This window comes from Boleophthalmus pectinirostris, unplaced genomic scaffold (assembly GCF_026225935.1).
Source record: "Boleophthalmus pectinirostris isolate CB_2022bp ecotype Guang Dong unplaced genomic scaffold, ASM2622593v1 HiC_scaffold_5, whole genome shotgun sequence".
NCBI lineage: Eukaryota > Metazoa > Chordata > Actinopteri > Gobiiformes > Gobiidae > Boleophthalmus > Boleophthalmus pectinirostris.
The window spans coordinates 8,196,152-8,219,366 of record NW_026571404.1 but is presented as its reverse complement, the minus strand read 5'-3'; the positions used below and the strand labels follow the sequence as shown (position 1 = coordinate 8,219,366).

The following is a 23,215-nucleotide window of genomic DNA, read 5'->3' as shown; positions in this document are numbered from 1 at the left end:
CAACTTTTTGTAATATGAAAGAATTAAACAACAAGGAGCCATTCTGCAGTTTTAAGTCTCTGAACACCACTCTGCTGCACATCTTGGCTGCCGCGTAGTGATACAGAATGTGATTTGACTGTTGCCGGACTACTTGTACGTTACGCAGTATTAAGGCGCAGCAGTCAGCCACTGGAAATCTCACTGACCGCGGTTTAAATGACCTTTAATAATAAACAACATTCTTTTTGTGTTTTCTCTTCTTTTATCTCATGTAATGTAACCTTTTGGAGTATTTGATGGTATTTTGATCATTGCGCCACATCACCACTCAGATCTGTTTAGTGAGACGATATAATGATTTTGTCTGGTGTTATGTTTGGGTGCTCTGTGTGTGGGCCGGACAGTTCACGGTTTGTTTAGAGATGATTTTAATGTCACCAAATCTAAACTTTCCCCCTGAGGCCATGGGAGGATTGACTTACATTTCCAGAGAATCGGATAATATCAAATCTACCGCACACACAGTCGACCTGTGACAGTGGAACAAAACATCAGAGCCACGTTCACATCTGCAGACTTGTATTTTCCCCACAACTTCTACTGATACTTTACAGTGACATCCTGCCGGGGGTGTTCTACATGTATGTCTATTGTCAGAATGTTCAGCAGTTTGACAAAATGCACACATTAGCACACACAAACGTAGGACTGTTTGATTATGGAAAAAAATAAAATAAAAATCATTATCACAGTTATTTTGGTCAATACTGAAATGACAATTATTCAAACAATTTTTTTATTTTTTTTTATTTACACAGTGCATTAAAAAAACAACAACAAAAAAACAAAAAAAACACTTTGTTATTCATAATTTACGCAATTTATGTATTTTTTATTTATTTATTTTTTTTTATTGAAAATAAATATAGGGTTAGGCTACAGATATGAACCTGCAGTGTATAAAACATAAAATGATTAAAATATACTTTGAACATGAAATAAGGCATAGAATGCATAAATCTATCCAAAATAAACTATATGTCCAGCTGTTCTACAATCTCTATATTTAAACAATAAAATAAATATACTTATTTCTATACAAATATTCCAAAATAAACTTTGTTAAGCTTTAAATCGTTTCAACTCGATTTTATGAGTTTTGGGATCATTTGACACACAAATTGAAATTGTGGTCAAAATTCAATAAATTGCACAAAAAAATACCTTTAAGATCATCTGAAAATGCAACAAAAAAATCAGGAGCCTGTGATCCATATGAACGTTCATGGTCCTGTTTAGGGCTTAAATTTTTTACAAAAAGGTGAGAGTGACTAACTTGTAATGTTATTTCAGATGGACTTCAACCGCACAAATCAGCTCACTTGTTGTAGTTCCAGCTATAAGTCAGCTCTTGAAGGTCAGATTGTGGTAAAACCAAGCTCAGACAGATCGATGCCTACATGTTGATGACATCAGTTACTTAATTAAAGGTTTTCTATGTAACCTTTTAAGTGTTGGGTCCATTACCTGCTTTACCCTGTGGAGGTGTTTTTGCTTTGACTGGAACATATGGCTCTCGATTTAACCGGTCAGTCTACGTTCCCCCATCAACCTATGGTCATGAGCTCTGGGTAACGATCGAAAGGACAAGATACAAGATACAAGGTACAAGTGAGGTACAAATGAGTTTCCTACGCAGCGTGCCTTAGAGATAGGGTGAGGAGCTAAGTCACATGGGAGGAGCTCGGAGTAGAGTCGCTGCTCCTCCACATTGAGGAGCAAGCTGAGAAGGCTCGGGAATCTGATGCCTTCTGGGTGTCTCCCTGGAGAGGTGTTTCGGGCATGTCCCACTGGGAGGAGGCCCCACGGAAAACCCAGAACATGCTGGAGGGACTCTCGGCTGGCCTGGGAACTCCTAGGGGTTCCCTTCTGGAGGAGCTGGAGGAAGTGTCTGGGGTGAGAAAGTCTAGGAGTCCCTGCTGCCCCTGTAACCCAGCCCTGGATAAGTGGAAGAAAACGGATGGATGGGTGGAACGTACGGCTTTAAACTTGCATATCGATTAACTCAATTTGACTGGAGCTGAACATTATAAGTAGCGTCACACTCCCGTGGTTCACTTCTTTATACCGTCTCTGTTTAAGAGTAATATTTTTGAGTCTACCCCAGGGCAGCTGTGGCTACTACAGCAACTTACCACTACGAGTATGTAATGAATAAACAATGCACAAAATTGTAAAGCGACTCTGAGTTCAAGCACCATTTAAGAGAAAATTATTATTATTATTACTATTATTAAAAATACTGCGGTTGATTCATTGTCTCCACCATTTTATAATTCCCATTGTTGATCCCATAAATCATTGTTCCATCGTGTGCACTCCCATCTGGAAAAGTAAACTCCTTTCACCATGTATCACTGAGAAGGATGCAGAGGTTTACTACATTGCCACTCAAATAGTTTCCTGGTATTGTGGAGTGTTATGGCAGAGACTTGGTTGTGGTCTGGGCCCACCCGTCTCAGATCCCGGCTCTACGTAACACCACACGCTCATTCATTATATTTATTTGCACAGACTATTTGGCCCAGGTCGCTGTGCTGTAAAACCTGCTGTGCCTTGTTTTATAAGGCTTTAAAAGTGACCTTATACAGGAAGACAGTAAAATGCACCAGGGTTCGGTACACTATATTGACGGAACATATTGGCGTATCGTATTCTTTATATAGGCTGCGTATTATTATGATATTTGCAGAGGGAAGTAAGGCGTCAATACCACATCAAGGCAAAGTCAACTCTAGAAGTGCTCTCATAAATGTAGGGACCGGTTTATTAGCACATGGTGAATGGAAGTTGGAAGGACTTGAAATTGGGCCATACCTATTAGTCAATGCCCAATATCGCCAGTTAGTACCTAGTTAGTGCTTGGATGGGAGACCGCAGGGAATACCAGGTGCCAAAGTGGGGAAACAATGGCTTTAGTACGAACTGTTGTGTCCTTAGGCAAGACGCTTCGCCCACATTGCCTAGTATGAATGTGGTATGTGCAGCTGTGCATACAAGAGTACCTTACCACCACCGAGTGTGAAGTGAATGAATCTTGCATTGTAAATGTCCACCAAAGTGTCTGTCTATATAAACTAGTGGTGGAACAGTACACAAAAATCAGGATTTGGTACATACCTCGGTTTTGAGGTCACGGTTCGGTTCATTTTCAATACAGTTTGGGAACAAAATGCAAAACCATTTACTTGTTGTTTATTTGTACATTTATTAAACTAACAATTTGTTTTAACATTATATAATGGGAAAATAAAATAAATGCAAAGTGCTGCTTGGTAATACTAATAAGTTAAATAAAATATTCTCAAATAAACAGCAAATATATGAAATATTATAAAGAAATTAATTCCTTGTAAACAGTAAAGAAAACTTTTCAAAAAGTAAAGTGCAGCACTAACAGTTCCAGCATGAAGTTTTACTCAGTCTTCAGATTTTTGGCCAGAAAAAAACAACTTGTCCACATTGTCTGTAGTAAGTGCAGATCCACTGACAGTTACAATGTCCCCAGTGGTTGAAAATACACTTTCGCTGGGGACAGAGGTCACAGGTATGGGTAGGGGGGGCAGAAAGTGAGGAGAGTGAGGATCATGGCGCGACGACCGTAGTTTTGCAAAGATTCACGCGGTTCAGAGGGATGTAGTCAAGACGGGGGGCAATTGTTGTCAAGGCGTCCGCCCTAACTATAAAGTGCCGCGGGAAACACTGCCACCCCAATCATGGACGAGTTCCTTCATGAATATTAAAGAGACGAGTCTTCCGTGTAGCTGAACATGTAGTGTCGGAATGTAAACACAGAAATTGTGCGAACTCACTCGTGCACAGCCCTGCGCCGAACCGAGCGTCCTGTACCAAAACAGTTCGGCACAAATACATTGACCATTACGCCCCTAATATAAACTGAACACATTATTTATATGCAGTATTGATTCTTTGCAGGGACATCATGCTGGGGGTGTTTTAAATGTATCTTTGTTGTCAGAATGTTCAGCAGTTTCCATGGTGACGCAGTGCACACATTAGCAAACACAGAGGGAAAACTTTTAAGATTGTCTGAAAACTCACAGACCCACCTCTCACCTGTTGTACTTCCAACTAAATCAGCTCTCTCTGGTTTTAAAACAAAGCTCAGATTAAAATCCCCGGAGAATGTCGAGGATATCAGCTGCAAAGTCGTAGTAAAAGTAAAAAGGGCTTTTTCATGCGTTCTTACCATCTTACCAGACACTATTCAATACTGAAATTCCTCAGAAAAGCCTCTAAAGCAAGTCAGCTTTGATTCCTGGACAGAGTTGGGGACTTTCTGTGTGTAGTTTGCATGTTCTCCCTGTGCCTTTGTAGGTTTCATCTGTGTACTCTGACGCAATGGACTTCCCTAAAAACGAGTTTCTAAAGGTGTTGACCACATCAGAACAGGGACTAATCCTGAAACTAAACCTGGACTAAGGCAACGTTTATATGACGATGTCTGAACAGAAGACGCAAAAGTGGCGTTGCGTCTTCACATTTTATTCTGCGTTTAGATGAGTGCTTTCAAGAGGAAATCTGCGTACATACGGTAACGCAAAAGTGTGTGGAATTCGACGCATGGAAATGATCCGACATGTCTGTTTACTGTATGTATGTGACGCAAACACGACGTGAGCAAATCTGACCAGAGTTTTGCATCTTGGGCAGTGTAGACGGAAACGCTACGGTGGTTTCTGGGTTTTAAGCACCAAAAACGCCATCACTGCCTAAACGAAAGGCACTTACGATAAAATATTTTGTCATTTTTACCCGCAAGCGTTTTTGTGTAAACAGGCCCTAAACCAAGACTAGAACAAAACCAAACCAAGTCTATACCAGGACTAAACTGGGCTCAAACCAGCATCAAAGTGTGAATGTACCCACCCTATATCGCAAAACAAAAGAAGACATTTAAAAATACGCTCCAATACCAAATCAGTTACATTTTAAACTCCCAAAACTCATATTACGTTATTTTCTTATCTATGTTGGAATGCATGTTGGATTCCTGGCTCGTCGCGTCAACTTACATAAAATTTGGCGAAGACGACTGATGACGTATGTGATTGTTGAAGGGGTGTCCCAGTTCGGAGGGTTTTACTTTCAACCCCTACAACTTGTTGCTCAGTTTCAAGGGGCAAGGGGTAGAGGAATAGCCAGGCTGGTGCCACCTAGTGCTTCCACTCAATTTTATTTCGCTCCAGCAACTAGGTCAGGAATCAAAATACAGTAGACGGTTCGCGAAAACCCCGGAAGTGCAAGTTCGGGCACCAACCAATCAGCGAAGAGCCATATATTCAGTGTTGTCAACAGTTCCAGAGATTGAGGATTTAAAGCCGAACAAAGAGAATGTTTGGTGAATTTTATCAAGGGGATAGACATTATTGTCCTTCTTCCTACAGGATTTGGGAAATGCTTAATATACCAGTTAGTCCCGTTAGCGGCGCATTATATACGTGACTACCAAACAGCAGCGATCGGTTAAATAAAAAAAGTACCCGCCTACCATTGAGCGAACGAATCCTAACACTGCGAGGTTTCTACGAAGTGAAACCGGCTGATGAATCAGGCTAGTAGAGGAAGGGGTAGAAATTAGGAATGGGATTCCCCCAAACTCAAAAACCCTGTTTATTTAGGCTGAGTTCTTCTCTCAAACAGAAAACACTCCACCTTGTGATGTCATGTGGTAATACTGGAAGTGTGCCACTGTGTTTTCAAAGTCCCTACAGCTTTACGAGAATCATTTGAATCATTTCAGCCCTGGAATTGCCCATCTCTTCTAAACAAAAGGTAAAAGGTGAACAAAATACTGCGACCACGATACATTTTGAGCTTGGGAGATTACTCAAACTTGCGTGAATGAAACAAAACTAAACTCTGGGTCTGTTTTTGAGGAAGTAACAACATTAAAACACGGCTTTAAGCTCACAATTGTCATTTTCACGATATATAGGACCTTTAATTAAGAAGAAAGAAAAAAAAAGTGACTTCATCATCACATTACACTGTCCTCTTTATCCAAAACACCGCCCAGTGTCTCAATCCAGAGTAAATAAGCACCAGCAGTGAGACAGCAGATTTGAATTAGCTGTCAGGACGGTTTTTATGCGCGGTGGCCCTAATTTGAAGTGAGTTAAAATCGCACTAATGTTAAATGCTGATGTCTTAAAAGGCCATTAGGGCTATCACTAAATATCACATGGTACATTTGGCTATCGACCGTCTTTCACTCTCTGCAAATTGGCACATTTCTTTGGATACAATCGTTTATTTCGTGAACTGCAGATTCATCCGGTCTGGACCAGATTGCGGCGCTGGCCTCACTCTGAAGTCAGATGACGATAAAAGGAGGAGCCGTTGCCGTGACGATGACCTTTCAACCCCGAACCCCGGACCCCGGACCGCTCCTTTATGTCGTATTGTACATGATCAAAGGGAATTTTGGACCGGAGAGATGAGAGGCAGAGGGAGAGGACATGAGTTAGTCTGTCAGGAGGCCAACTGCAGAGGACTTCATAATGAGGACTTCAGAATGTGAGAAGAACAAAGAGTATATAAGATGATTGTACATTTTGGGCGCCAGATGTGGACTCAAAAATATCGAAATGTAGACACTAAAGTATACCAAAACTAGTATTGAAAGCAGATACTTGTTTGAGCGTGTATTGATACTAGAAAAGTCACATTCACAGGACAAAAAATAAGCTTTAGAATGATCTTGAGCTGTATCTGAACAAGTATAAGAGCACATAGACTAATATACACCAAAGAACCAGGTGGATGACAATGGGATTACACAGATATAAGGCCATGAGGTAATATAAAAAAAAAACTACTTCCATTTAATGTTGGAAATCTCATTCTGTTGTCTAAGTAATTGTCATTGTTATATAGTAATAGGTACTGAGGATAAAGTCTGTTCCTTAGATAGAAATTGAGTTTGAAATGTTTGTATTACAACACTAAGGCTACGTTCAGACTACAGGGCTCAATGCTCAATTCAGGGCTTTTTTGTGAAATCCTATTTTTTTGCAAAGTTCTCCACATTTCCAATTAAATGCGACTTGTATGTGATCTCCAGTGTGGACTTTAAACGCCCCAAAAGCGTCCTGCATGCGCATTGGAGGACACGGTGATGTCACACACAGGAAGTTGCTTAAATGCTTGGCTTGTGTCCCAAAATACGGTCCAGTTCTTCGTAAAATGCACAGGTTACACGTCCACGGCCGCTTGGTTTGTTTGAGTCTTTAGCCTCCTTGTATTTGGCTCAGAGGCTCTTCATGTTTCACTGACGTTGGAGCCAGGGCCGCCTGTAGCCGCGCTCGGACATTTCTTAGGCAATCATTTCGAAAACCGCCCGGTTCCGATAACACTCCTCCAATTTGGCCTGAATACAGCGATCCCCCCGAATATTAATAAACTCGCTATCCTCGCTTTCCCTCCATTGACTGGACTCTGAGTCTGGCGTGTAGGTGGGATGAATGTGACCTGACCGTTCAGACTGAAGTCGCATGTCAAAAGATCAGATATGTATCGGTTTTAGGAGCACATATCCAAGTGGCCTGGGTCGGATCTAATTAAAAGATCAGATACAGGTCACATAGGGGCAAAAAAATCAGGCTGCAGTCTGAATGTAGCTTAATATGGACATGAGGATAAGAGCCACATAGAAAAGACCAGTTTTGGTGACAGGAGAAACTCCCCATGTACCCTACTCTAGTTACAAGAGGATAATGTGAACACCATGTCAAAGCTGGGATTAAATTCAGAACTAAACCTGAACTAGACCAGAACTAAACCAGGACTAGAACAGGATTAGACAAAGCAGAGCTTCAAGGTGAATGTCAGCAATGCATTTTGGTTTGAAACAGTGCCTTGTATATACTCAAATCTTAAACTGTGTTCATCATCTAAAACTTGTAAACTTTTTAAATTAAGAAGCTGATGACATTTCTCAGACCAGGTTGGGAATGGTCACCTTTAATAGACCTTGGTTAATAGGTGCTTTATCTTTTCTGATGTTGGGTCCGCCATCTGTTTGTCTCCTTTGAGGTGATATTGCTTTGGTCCATCAAAGCATGGTAAAAACATTTTTTAAAAAAGAAGAAATTTTAGATAACCTCGATTAGCACCCTGCATTAGGTTTTAACATTCAAATGATAATTTAGGAAGAAATTTGGAAGAAAAAGGAGATGTTTTAGAGGTTGCTCAAGCTGCACGAAGTTTCCTAGAAATGGATTAATTTGGCATTTTCAAGTAACTTTTTATGGACTTTATCAACTTTCTAAGCAACTTTTATGGACTTTCTAAATCATTTTTACACAAGTTCCAGTGTGTGTTTGCAGAATAAAATGACAAATTATTTGAATACGCCTTATTTATTTGGTTCGCTATGTTTTAGTATAAGGCAATATTCAAGTGTCTAAAGAAAACTCTAAATATTAGTTAATTTTGCATAAAATTTAGACCCCAAATATTTTGGCCAGAATTTTTTTTAACCACCCTAATGGCCAATATAACCATCTTGCTTTATGAAATCCAAGAAAAACATGCAAAGTCACCTTGAATGGGCAAAACTTTTGGGGGGCAGGAGTGCTACTTGGATATACAGAAATTGTGCTGAATTGTCCTTTTGGGGCTCTTCAGTGAAGGGATCAGTCTCAAACACAAAGTTGAAAAAACTGAGGCGCTCAAAAAATACAAAATAATGAAAAGCCTTTAATACCACATGGCAGATAAAGTTAAAATCATTCCCTGCCCCGATGAGCCCAAAATGCGTTGGCGTGATTTTTAGCTTTATCTGCCATGCGGTATTCAAGGCTTTTAATTATTCTGCATTTTTCGAGTGCCTCGGTTTTTTCAACTTTTTACTTTGAGTGGGCATGCATCTCCAGAGACCCGAGCTGTAATAAAACAATTCAGCTCCGTGGAAAGAAGATCGCAAACTATTAACAAAAAAGTTGAAGCAGTGTTCTGTATGCGCACACTTACACACAAGATTTGGTTTTAGGCTAGAAGATAGAAGCCACTTTGATTCCCCCAGTGTCTGAGTGTCTACATATATTACCAAAGTTTTACATCAGAATAATGAAGCTATTTAAAACAATCCCATTATACACTATATCCATCCATATGAATCAGCTTTGTCAAGTAATCGTTGCTCCTTTGTATTGGGGACTACTGTATTGGATAATTGCGCTGGCTTCTCTTTTAAACTCCCTCTTGGGTCTCATAAAAACTACTCTAGCATTAACTTTATTTTCTCTCCGGGGCTGTGGCTGGGAGCAGATCCGCTCGCATGCTTCAGGAAAATGGTCCAAAGTTCTGATTCTCCTCACAGTGGACAGGCCAACGCAAAGGAAGCCCTAGACACAATTTCAGGAAGTTTTCTTTGGCCCATTGGGAAAAGCGGTGGCCATTTGGAGCTGTTTTTAGCCAAGGGTTAGTGCGGTCGGAGTGGGAGGGGGCGGAGAGGGAGGGGGTGGGTCTGACTCTGGACTGGATGTGGTTTGTGGTTCTCCAGAGCAGGAAACGGCCCGAGAAGTCCAACTAACAGGTGCTGCTCTCCAAGACGACAATACAATAAAAAGTCAATACAAGATCATCATAAAATCATCTGTACACCACAATACCACTTCTTTCTGAATGTCTCCATGGATAATTTAAGTTAAATATTGTGGAACTCTCTCTGGGTGACATAACAATGCGAAGTAACAACATATGTGGAGACAAGCAGTAATGGGAAGGTGACTTTTAAAATGTATTCCCCTACAGATTACAGATGACATACCCCAGAATGTAGTTTGTAACGGAATCCATTAAGTTATTTAAGGTGAGTAACGTAATCTGAATACTTTGGATTACTTGATTTGCTGTAGAAAAGCAAAGACGAAGATATCGTAACATAAGATGTTTTGTCTGCTAAAAGAAAATAAAAAGCCCAGATTTACCTGTATTAAAAATATTATTGATAGAAGAGGAGGAGACACGTCCACGCAGCTTGATTTTGTCCTGTTAAATCCTGTTTTAGTCCTGGTTTTAGACCAGATTTAGACCTGGTTCAGTCCTGGTTTAGTCCTGGTTTAAACCTGGTTTTAGTCCTGGTTTTAGTCCTGGTTTTAATCCTGGTTTTAATCCTGGTTTTAGTCCTGTTTTAGACCTGGTTTTAGACCTGGTTTAGATCTAGTTTAGACCTGGTTTTAGTCCTGGTTTAGATCTAGTTTAGCTCTAGTTTAGACCTGGTTTTAGTCCTGGTTTAGTCCTGGTTTAGACCTTGGTTTAGACCTGGTTTTAGACCTGGTTTAGATCTAGTTTAGACCTGGTTTTAGTCCTGGTTAAGATCTAGTTTAGCTCTAGTTTAGACCTGGTTTTAGTCCTGGTTCAGTCCTGGTTTAGTCCTGGTTTAAACCTGGTTTTAGTCCTGGTCTAGACCTGTTTTAGTCCTGTTTTAGACCTGGTTTTAGACCTGGTTTAGACCTGGTTTAGATCTAGTTTAGACATGGTTTAGATCTAGTTTAGACATGGTTTAGATCTAGTTTAGACCTGGTTTTAGTCCTGGTTTAGTCCTGGTTTAGATCTAGTTTAGACCTGGTTTTAGTCCTGGTTTAGTCCTGGTTTAGTCCTAGTTTAGTGGTTTAGATCCTGGTTTAGACCTGGTTTAGTCCTGTTTCCTGTTTTAGTCCTGGTTTTAGTCCTGGTTTAGATCTAGTTTAGACCTGGTTTTAGTCCTGGTTTAGTCCTGGTTTAGATCTAGTTTAGACCTGGTTTTAGTCCTGGTTTAGTCCTGGTTTAGATCTAGTTTTAGACCCTGGTTTTAGTCCTGGTTTTAGTCCTGGTTTAGATCTAGTTTATACCTGGTTTTAGTCCTGGTTTAGTCCTGGTTTAGATCTAGTTTAGACCTGGTTTAGTCCTGGTTTAGATTCTAGTTTAGACCTGGTTTTAGTCCTGGTTTAGTCCTGGTTTAGATTTTAGTTTTAGACCTGGTTTTAGTCCTGGTTTAGATCTAGTTTAGACCTGGTTTTAGTCCTGGTTTAGATCTAGTTTAGACCTGGTTTTAGTCCTGGTTTAGTCCTGGTTTAGATCTAGTTTAGACCTGGTTTTAGTCCTGGTTTAGTCCTGGTTTAGACGTGGTTTTACTTGTCTCCATGGACATGTTACTGCTTCGGCTGAAATGTTACACCATATGACATTACATTTATCTTCTACAGTTTGTCGTATTTACCTGTTGATTTTGTATGAAAGTTCTTGTCCGTGCGTAACTTTTGGCACACAAAATATTTTATTATATATATTATTTAGTAGTGATATAGTGTAATTAAAGTTTCACATGGATGTTATGTCATGTGGCAGGGGCAAATGGGGGTATAGAGCATTGTTTCCCAAAGACTGAGTCGCAGGAGATTTTTTTGGGGTCACCTTGTCACGATTTGCATGTAGGTCTGTGATATACAGTTGTACACATGGATCTGAGACCTGATCGTCATTCTGGATCAGCATATCGTCAGAATATCTTGTCCTTAGAAGGGCCACTATAGGCGAGTTTAATTGTTGACAAAAGTGCGCGTTGTTGAACTTGTTGGAGTCCACGGTTTGTTAGGATCTTCTACGTTTGCTCTGCGAATGTTTGAAAGCCGTTTAATTCACCGTTAGCGGTTCTTTTCACTCAGAATACGAAAAAGACATTTTCCTTCTTCCGTGCTTCTATTTGTGCATCCGATAATGCAGCAGGAATTTACCATTACCGGGGATAAATACGTGAGGTTACACACTGTGTTTGACCGTGTTTCTTGCCTCTGACCAAAATATTTCCCAGCATGCAACGCGGGCTTTTAATAACAATGACGTCAGCTGAAACTCGCCTATTTCTATGCTTGTTTCTTTCGCTACTTTCATGTGTGAATTGTGATTTTCTGTGGTCACAAAAATGAAGACAAAGCACAGAAACAGACTGAATGCTGCGTCTGATATGTGTGTATCGCTCTCCTCCTGCACCCGGACTGGAACACGCTACAGAAATGCAGACAGGCCCACCTATCTCACTAGAAATGTTGAAAAGTTAAGACAAGTTTTGTATAATTTGTCATCTTTTTGTAATTATTTTATTGACTATTTTGTTCCAATGTTGCTGGTTCAATTGAATGTTGAAAAGAAAAAGAAATGTTAGAAATGTAATATCCAAATAGGCTGGTGTGGTCTGCTGGAGCAGCAGCATCACAGAGAGGGAGAAGAAGAAGCTGGACAAGGTCATCAAGACGTCCAGCTCTGTCCTGGGCTGTTGTCTGGACTCAGTGCAGGAGGTGGGGGACAGGAGGGTCCTGACTAAGGTCGTCTCTATGCTGGGCCATGAGTCTCACCCCCTGCAGGACGCTCTGTCTGCTCTGGAGCAGCTTCAGTGACAGACTCATTCACCCTCGCTGTGTGAAGGAGGTTTCGCAGGTCTTTCCTTCCTGCTGCTGTCAGACTTTACAACAAACACTGTTAACACTGAACATGTACCAGTCAATCATAACCATGTGCAATTATTTTTAAGTCTATTTTTAAATTATTTTAAGCTATTATTTATTATCTGTGTTACCTTTTCCTGCTGTTCTGAAATTGTGCGTTGCAACACTGGAATTTCCCCACTGTGGGACTAATAAAGGCATATCTTATCTTAAATTATGAATCCTTTTATTGCTGCTTCAATGACTGTTTTTCATTGTGTTCAGAAAGACACGATAAAATATCCTCATTAATGTTAAATAATGGTCAAATCCACCTTTATTTTGTGATTTACGAATAACGGCCATTGACTTGGGTCACGAACACAGCCCTAAACAAACTGGGGACTCGCTAATGACTTGCCCAAACCCAAATTGACAGCATCCATTGACTGAAGCTGTGATCAAACCCCCAACCGTAGATTTATAAAACAACCATCCATCTCCAGTCCTGACCTCCCCGTGACACTTCCCTCTCATTTTCTCTCATTGAAAGCACTACTTGACTGTGTCCACTGTTCGTACGTAGAGTCTCAGAGATCTGCGCTGCACTGCTGACTGCCTGTCTCCTCTCTCCTCCAGGGACCTGAAGAATAATTTGATAAGTACAGTGGAGCCCGGGGCCTTTCGTGGTCTGCTGACGCTGCGGAGGCTGTGAGTATATGATGAAGACACTGTGTGAGTTCAGACCAAACACAAGTCCGACGCTGCAAATGACCCGCTCAGATCTGCTCAGCGCTCCGGCCCACACGCCCAGAACACAACCCAGACTGCGCGACTATTCCCAAAGCGGGGATCAGAGTAGAGGCTGTGGTCTTGGCGTGTGTCTAATTGGCAAATGAAAGAGTTTGCAGTTCCGCGCAGTTCGGGACGGCTCTCGCTGAATAAGACGTTCAAGCGAAAACTCCGAGCTGTCACAATGCGCGTCAAAATGTCACAATAGTAGAGCGAGCTGATAATTCAAACTTGAGATAAATCCAGTTGAGTTGAGAGAGAAAAGTACAGACACAAAGTGGTTCCCTCTGCGCAATTTTCATTGATTTATTTATTTATTTGATAGGGACAGCGCATGTTAATGTAAACATCTGGGAGGTGACACAGAAATCAACTACAAAATACAAAACAGATTCAAAGAGACAGAGAACAGAACAGTAAAATATCAGATTAAAAGTGTTCACAGACTTGGTTTTCCTTCATCCACAGTTTAAGATGGAGTTTGAAAGTGCACAGTGATGGACTTTCTCTTATAGTGAGGGGAATTCAATGGTATAATCGTCTGTATTTTTGCTAATATAGGCTGAAAAATGGTGAAATATAAGGAAGCTTCACCTTTTGGCTTTGGTCAGTTTTGAATAAATTGAAGTAGCCTGAGAGATGAAGCAAGAAGCGTGACTCTGGAGTTCTAATGGAGGAGAAGGTTAGGACCTGGAGACAATAGCCCTCAAGACATTGTGACAGCGTTGTCCATTCAATTCTCATGCAGTTCAATCTGCAGGGTTCCCACTCTTTAACACTGACAACATTTCTAAACTTTTCCTTGACTATGACCTATGGCCTGACGTTGAATTTTCCATGACTTTACAGCACCCTATGTGCAGAATTGATCAGACTTTTAGGGCTAAATATGAAATTAACCCTTTCCACTCACCTTATGGTTTGGTATTATAGTTTTTTTACATTCAAAATCCTGTCAGTGCATTTATTGTCGTATCTTTTAAATAAAAGGCGCAGACGTTCAGAAATAATCATAATACTCTAATGAGAACTTAACAGAACGCTGTTGCCTGAAAGGATTACTAAAATACCATGACTTTGCCAAAACTTTAATTGAATTTACAAAAATCTATGACTTTTCTAGGCCTGAAAAATGACATTTTCAATTTCCAGGACTTTTCCAGGACTTCTATGACCGTGGGAACCCTTAATCTGGCTGTGCTTCAGTTGTAGGGAGTATGATATCTCTGGCGAGTTAGGCCAAGATAACAAGGACTAAACTGGCAGTAAGATCTCTCTGTACAACGCTGCAGTACAATGACTTTATCAGGCCCAAACCCCAATGCAGTGTTGTGATTGTCTCCAGTGACGCCAGGGCTGAAATGCACCAGTGGAAGTCTGCTAAGATGGATCCTCATTAAATACAAATAACAAGTCAGTACAAAAATGTCTGGTTAAAAGTTCTACAAATGGCGTCACTGACAGGACAATATCTGAAAACCAACATCTAACTTTTGTGGAAGCATTAGTTCAGTTCATCTTTATTCCAGATTCATGGTCCATTTTTAAAACATACAAGGACACATTTATGTTTTTAAAAGACAACCACACCAGTGTCTCCACATGTTGGACTGATATCTTACTGCACTGAATCTCATATTTGGGAGTGACATTATTATTTCATTGTCCGATTTGTTCAGCATGCAAATAAAACTGTACATTAAAATTCAAAGTGTTCACTCACGCTGTAACAAACATCTCAGTCGCACTCGTCCATCGTGGCCTCCTCAAAAGCACCTGCAAGAACCAAATTTACGCATAAGAGTATTTGCCTGAGCATAAAGCGTCCTACACTGTCTGTACATATCATCATCATCTGTCATGTCCACAGTGATGATCTGTCCCAGATATTTAACTTTTGTTCTAACAGTCAACACAACATTTGACAGGCAAAAGTCAGGAAATCTCATGTGTTTATCTTCTTTAGTCCTAGAGATCATGATCATACTCTAAGTTGCATTATCCTTTACATCAGGGGTGTCAAACTCATTTTGGTCCGGGGGCTGTGTCCAACCTACTTTAATCCCAAAGGGGCCAGATCAAAAAATTAATGGCATATAAACCCCCAAAATAGCAATAAGTTCAAATATTTGTGCAGAGAAATGCAAATCTATTACAGAAATCTTTTTTAATTGATGAACTCTTTCTTTTACAAAATAACCTGAAACTTTAAGAAAAATACAATTTCAACACAATGTTTTAACATGAACTTGTTTGCAAATAGGAATAAGTCAGTTTTTCTTGGAAAAATCCTGCACTCAGCTCCACTTTTCTCATGTTGGACATTTTTCTGATGAGGGTGTCACGGTCAACAGTCAAAACGATCGTCCTTTAAGAGCGTTTGGAAAGAGACAAGTCTTCATTTACGCTGCTCTGGTGGGAGGGGCCACGTACAGAGACGCTGGAGACGCTGCTGTGATAAACACCACAGAAAATTACCAATATAGAAAATAAAATTTAAATATTTTAGTAGAAAATCAGCCAAGAGCCAGATTAAAGGTCTCGGAGGGCCGGACCTGGCCCCTGGGCCATATGTTTGACACCCCTGCATTATATCATGCTCCACACAGGAAGCTGAACAGATGCTGAGTAACTCCTGGAGACCATTGGTATTTGGACTAAAAATATTTGCTTAAAGGGCTCATATTACGCTGTTGTCGGATATATGTTGTCATTTTGTTTCCTCATGAAAAGTTTTATTCCATTCACACATGTTTAACACACAAACCCTGCATATTTAGGTTTGTTTTGTTTTTAAACTCCATCCACCTTCACTAGAATCGTTTGACTCCATGCTGAACAAAAGGTACATGTATAGATGACATCACAAGGTGGAACAGCACATTTTGAGCTTTGGAGATGTAGACAGACTAATAAAGGATTACTCAAACACGTGTGGATGAAACAAAACACAACTCCAGACAGTTTTTGACGAGGTAACAGCGTTATAACAGAACTTCAAGCTCACAAGAGTCAATTTTGCGTAATATAAGACCTTCAACAGAGCCCAATCAAACCTCGTCCTTAAAGCTTTAAAATTCTTCTTTCTGGTATATTTCTGACTCCTTCTCTCCACTTATCTCCTCTTCTCTTTCCTGTCTTGTCCCTGTAGTCAGCGACATGATTGCGCCCTGATAGCCCCCTCTCCTCTCCCTTCTTTCTCCCTCTCCGGTCTGGATGGTTAAGTTCAGTGTGTGCCTGTGTGGATACGAGGCGCGTGTGTGGAGCGGCGCGCTGCTAATTTAACTGCTCCCCAACCAGTGATTACTCGAGTGCTCTGCTTATTTTCCCCACAGCTGCGCAGGCGAAAGCAGCTCTTTAATTACAGAGGGAAGGGGCACAAAGCCACGGGTGCCACACTGCGAGGACGACGACACACAAACACACAAACACACACACACATGTAGGGACACAGGGTAGTTAAACAGGAGCAGTGCGGGAGGTGGTTAAGGAGGTCAAAGTTCGCTGAAGGTCATGGAGAGTTTGCACGAGGGTAATGGGAGTAAACAGCGGTGGGTAAGATAAAGTGTTCTCATCGCGCCGCCACTTTAAACCTGATTTCAATACTAAAAAGAGACGCACAATAATAAAATAACCCTTCCAGACTGACGGTATCGTGTAGGCAGTGTTGGGGAGTAACAGATTACATGTACCGGAGTTACGTAATCAGAGTACAAATTATGAGTAACTGTATTCGGTTACAGTTACTGTTTCAGTGAGTGGTAATTGGATTACAGTTATTTCGTTGAAATAAATGGATTACACAGCAGTATTTTCTTGTTTTTTGCATTTTGGGCTGTATCCTTTTTTTTTTTTTTTTTTTTCCTTCGGTAATTCTACTCATTACCGGACACTAAACCAGGTCTAAAACCAGGACTAAACCAGGATTAAACCAAGACTAAACCAGGACTAAACCAGGACTAAACCAGGATCTAAACCAGGACTAAACCAGGACTAAAACAGGACTAAAACAGGACTAAACTAAACCAGGACTAAAACAGGACTAAACCAGGACTAAAACAGGACTAAACCAGATCTAAACCAGGACTAATCCAGGACTAAAACCAGGACTAAAACCAGGACTAAAACCAGGACTAAACCAGGACTAAAACAGGACTAAACCAGGACTAAAACAGGACTAAACCAGATCTAAACCAGGATTAATCCAGGACTAAAACCAGGACTAAAACAGGACTAAACCAGGATTTAAACAGGAACAAAAAAGGACTAAAACAGGACTAAACCAGGACTAAAACAGGACTAAACCAGATCTAAACCAGGATTAATCCAGGACTAAAACCAGGACTAAAACAGGACTAAACCAGATCTAAACCAGGATTAATCCAGGACTAAAACCAGGACTAAATCCAGGACTAAAACCAGGACTAAAACAGGACTAAACCAGATCTAAACCAGGATTAATCCAGGACTAAAACCAGGACTAAAACAGGACTAAAACAGATCTAAACCAGGATTAATCCAGGACTAAACCAGGACTAAAACCAGGATTAAAATAGGACTAAAACAGGTTTAAAACAGGAGTTAACAGGACTAAATCCTGCTGTGTGGACCGTGTCTCCTCTTCTTCTATCAATAATATTTTTAATTTGGTTAAGGAAAGTCTGGGTTTTTCATTTTCTTTTATCAGACAAAACATCTTAGCAAATCAAGTAATCCAAAGTATTCAGATTACGTTACTCACTTTAAGTAATTTAATGGATTACATTACAAACTACATTTTGGTGTATGTAATCTGTAATCTGTAGGGGAATACATTTTAAAAGTCACCTTCCCAACACTGCGTGCAGGGATGGGCATGATTAGTCGATTAACTGATACTTGATCATTAAGAATTTCATCGATTACGTTCGTTTTCATCAATAAACCGAATGCAGGTTACTGTGTGTAGTGTGACCAAACGGGGGTCAGTACATGTGTCTCTCTGCACTCAGAAGGAGCGAGACACAAACAGTCGGTCAGTCTGCAACGTGCCGAAGAAACAAATGCGTATTTAACGATGACTTGTACAAGAAATTCCATTCTTTCCGTTCTGGTCGGGACAAGTGTGAGGCCGTGTGCACACTGTACAAAGCAGATAGATATGTTTCGGTGTCCAGTGGGAAAAAGCTCACCAGGACACCGAAAACATGAAAAAGCGTTGCCGGGTGAGAGTCGCTCAATGTCGATGAGTGTAGTACACTTGTCCTGGGTTAAGTATGAATCAGTGTGGATGTGATGTGTGGGTGGTGTTTGGTTGAGTATGAAGCCTGACGTCTTTCGGTTTGTCAATTATAAATAAATATATAAAAATAATAAGAAAATAAAGAGGAGATGCACCGATTCAGCTTTTTCAATTCCGATAATGTTGATTCTTTTGCTTTATCTGCCAATACCAGAGCAAAGACTGAAAATATAATGTATTTCCTTTAAACACAAACAGCATTTGGTAAAAAAAAAATGATTCAAATGTATTTGGTAAACGTTATTTATCATTTAAAGTAATTAATTAACACTGAATCATCTTATTACGAAGGTTTATTGACCAAAATAGGATATGAGCTGAACCGATATCTTTGAAACCGATACCCGATCCACCAAAATGTTCAATATCGGCGTCAATATTTGATACCAGTGTCATATCGGTACATCTCTTATACTAAGCAAAGTGTTTAATGCTTGATACTTGATTCATTTCACAATATAAATATAAATATATAAATATAAATAATATGATATAGATAGAATAGTGTGTCATTTTCCTCAGTTAATAATAGTAGATAATAGTAGTAGTGTTGAATATTAGCACAAAAGCAAGTACAACTCTGAGTAAGATAACAAAGATGAACATTATTAACACCTCATAAAAATCCATTTGCATAATGTTCCCTTTTAATGACAAAGATTCATCTTTTTTATTTGAGGTAATTGCCCTAATGTTTTCTATTTTGAAGTGATAAAAAAATGAATTAAAAATAGATAAAAAATGTTATCACCCCCTTGAATTAATTGAAAACCAAATAAAAATGTTGTTATTAGTTTGACTCTTTTTATAACCTTCCCCACTCCAAAGCTCCTCACGTCTCACTAAACTAACACTCTCTGTATCCTCCTGTACTCAGTGGGGGGAAAAGTACTCATATTTTTACTCAAGTGAAAGTACAGATTCAGGAACAAAAGATTCCTCAAGTGTTTTCAGTTTGAGAGAAGAACTGCATGTACAGCTTTTGTCCAAATCCAAATCTACTTTATTTCTATAGCACATTTTACAAACAAAGCACTTTCCAAATGCTGCACAGAGGTCATAAAATGAAGACAACAAAGAGGTAAATTGCTAAAATGTGGTCATACTAGTCCTAAAACTATAAAAACAGTAAAAGCAAATAAAAGCAAAACCATAAAAAAAAATAAAATAGGAGTAAATAAGTAAAATAAACAAAAGAAATAGAAGACACAGAGGATCACACAACTCACGCGGTGTTAAACCACAGAATAAAAGTGGGTCTTGAGACAAAGGGAGGGCAGAAAGTTCCAGAGTTTTGGTCCGGTCACAGAGAAGGTCCAGTCCTCCCTGGTTTTAAGTCTCTGGAGCTGCCCTCAGACCTCACAGCTCACGGGGGTATACATTTGGAGGACTCCAGGCTTTAAAAACAAACAACAAAATCTTAAAATCAAATCTAAATCGAAAGGGAAGCCAGCGCAAACAAGTTAAAATCGAAGTAATGTGGTAAAGTTTTTTCGTTACAGTTAAAAGTCGTGCAGCAGAATTTTGGATGAACTTAAAGCGAGAAAGTGCATTAGAGTCGTCTAAACAAGAGGAGATAAACGCGTGCATGACATGTTCAAATGATTTAAAAGAGAAAAAAGGTTTAATTTTAGATAAAAGCCAGATTTAACAACTTTCACGTGCTGTTTCACTGTTTGTGTGTTAATCCGTGTATCATTCGTTCATTCGTTTTTCAATATAAAACCAAAAATAAGGAAACAAAAAAGCAACAATTTTCTTCATTATTTGTCTCCAAAACCAAAATGAAAAAAACAGATGATCTATGAAAACATGATTTGTGTTTTTCAGTTTTCAATTTTGTGTTTAAATTAATAATTGACTTAAACTGTGATGCCGGAGTTTTGTGTCGGACTGAACCAGGACTGAGTCAAGACTAAAACAGGACTAAACAAGGACTAGACCATTTTCATTACTAGTCTGGTCCCAGTCTCAGTTCTGGTCTCAATCCTGGTCTCAGTGCCAGTCTCAGTCCTGCTCTGGTCCTGGTCTCAGTCCTGGTCTCAGTTCTGGTCTGGTCCCGGTCTCAGTCCCGCTCTGGTCCTTGTCTCAGTCCTGGTCTCAATCATGATCTGGTCCTGGTCTCAATCACGATCTAGTCCCGGTGTGGTTCCGGTCTCAGTCCTGGTCTCAGTTCTGGTCTGGTCCCGGTCTCAGTCCCAGTCTGGTTCCGGTCTGATCCCGGACCTGTTTTAGTCCTGGTTCAGTCCTGGTTCAGTCTGTATGCATCGCAAAAGTCCAGAATTGTAGTTTAAGTCATGACAACAGGAAATTATTCATTTAAATCAAAAACTGAAAAATCGTATCACTATTTTCATTTTGGTTTTGGAGACAAATAATGAAGAAAACAGTTGTTGTTTTTTTTCATTTTCCTATTTTTGGTCTTATTTTGAAAAACAAATGAACGAATGATACACGGATTGTTTATTAAACTTGTGTGAATGAAACAAAACACAACTCCAGGTTTGTTTGTGACGAGGAAACATTAAAACATAGATCATAAAACAGTGTAATATTGGCCCATCTACTGTTTTACCTTTAATCTAAATTGACATAAATTTGCTGTTCGTATTCTAATCCTTCCTCACCTGCCCTCATTTCTCTTCATTATCCCCTGTGACGAGCACACACACACATATACACACACGTATACACACATATACATTCAATACACACATGCATTAGGCTTTAGGATATACGCTCCGAGCTCTTATGTTGTTGTCTTTCCAGGGATCTGTCCCGTAACCGGATTGGCTGCCTCGCTCCTGAAATGTTCCTGGATCTGGGCAGCCTCTCAAAACTGTGAGTAATCCTTTAATTGAAAACATGCTTTATTTAAGCTTAATTTACTGTGTGTCTGTGGAGAATAGACTGTAGCATAAAGGCTGCTGTGTGCGGGCTCAAAAACTGCAGGTAAAGACTGTATAGAATAGTCCACAAATAATACAAATATTGTGAAAAAGTTCTGTATTTTTTGTCATTCATTTCAGAAAACCCATATGTTATAGAGACTCATGACACATAGAGTGAAATATTTCGAGTTTACAGATTCAAACATTCTTTTGTGCCACTAGCTGTTAAACTGCTAAACTCAGATAGTGCAGTTAAAAAATAATTATAAAACGCTTAGGGATTGTGCAATCAAAACTGCACATAGGTGTAGGGAATGTGCAATTAAAGCTACACATAGGCTTAAGGAATGTGCAATAATTAAACCTGCACATAGGCTAAGGGAATGTGCAATAATTATAACTAAAACTGCACATAGGCTTAGGGAATGTGCAATAATTATAAACTAAAACTGCACATAGACTTTAGGAATGTGCAATAATTAATAGAACAGAAGAATGCAAGGGTTTGCCTGTTAAGGATAATTTAAGGGTCCTGTTGGTGCATCACTCGTGGTCATACTGGTCTCATATTTACTTTGTTTTATGGTGTTTGTTTATGTGCTGCTTTGTGTTGTGTTGTCCTGTTTTTTGATAAAGCGTGTTACCCCCTGTCCCAAGACAAATTTCTCCCATGGGAGACAATAAAGGATTATCTTATCTTATCTTATCTATATTTAGAGTATATGTTTATTTATAAAGGGGGGGTTCAAGCCAGAGCGTCAAAGCGTCCAGTTTATATGTAAAGTCTACGTGGACCCGTGTCGAGGGCGTCTGGCGTTTTTGTAGCGTGTCTTCGGGCGTCAGCGCGGCGCGAGAAAGTTGAAAATGCAGAACTTTTCTCGTCAGATGCGCCAATTGTCAACCAATCAGGGAGGAGTATCCAGCGACGTACGACGTTATTATCAGGAAGAAAGAGAAAAACCCGAGAAGCAGAGCGAGAGCCATAAGCATTAGCAGAGCATAAATATGTACGGCACAATCACCGAGAGGATCGCAAGGACTACACCAAAACTGGACCAGGACTAGACCGGGACTAGACCAGGACTAGCCAGGGACTAGACCAGGACTAGACCGGGCCTAGACCGGGACTAAACCAGGACTAGACCGGGACTAGATAAGGACTAGACCGGGACAAAACCAGGACTAGACCCGGGACTAAACCAGGACTAGACAAGGACTAGACCGGGACTAAACCACGACTAGACCGGGACTAGATAAGGACTAGCCCGTGACAAAACCAGGACTAGACCGGGACTAAACCAGGACTAGACAAGGACTAGACCGGGACTAAAACCACGACTAGACCGGGACTAGATAAGGACTAGACTGGGACAAAAACCAGGACTAGACCAGGGACTAGACAGGACTAGACCGGGGACTAAACCAAGACTAAACTGGGACTAGACCAGGACTAAACAGGGACTAAACCAGGACTAGACTGGGACTAAACCAGGACTAGACCGGACTAAACCAGGACTAGACTGGGACTAGACCAGGACTAAACATGGACTAGACAGGGACTAGACCAGGATTGAATCAGTGTCATTAGTAGAGTATACATACATATATATACCCCACAGGTGTCGACCCGAGCTCCTCTGCTGATGGTTTTATGTAATAAAAACACTAAAGGCTCTCAGTCTGGTCTGACATTGTTTCGGGAAAAGTGTGGGACTGGGCACTTGTTTCCAGGGCAACGAACACGCGTCAAGTGTTTTACTCCGGTTCGTCCACGACGTCAA

General features: G+C 40.2%; 1 protein-coding gene across 1 annotated transcript in view; it reads left to right on the top strand.

Annotated features, from left to right (window-relative positions):
• LOC110175781 (adhesion G protein-coupled receptor A3) overlaps positions 1 to 23,215 on the top strand; it is an 820,856-nt gene that overhangs the window by 117,449 nt on the left and 680,192 nt on the right. Inside the window, exons 3-4 of the mRNA XM_055162785.1 lie at positions 13,110 to 13,181; positions 21,313 to 21,384. Coding sequence (XP_055018760.1) covers positions 13,110 to 13,181; positions 21,313 to 21,384 — 144 coding nt within the window. The remainder of the gene's footprint in view (positions 1 to 13,109; positions 13,182 to 21,312; positions 21,385 to 23,215) is intronic.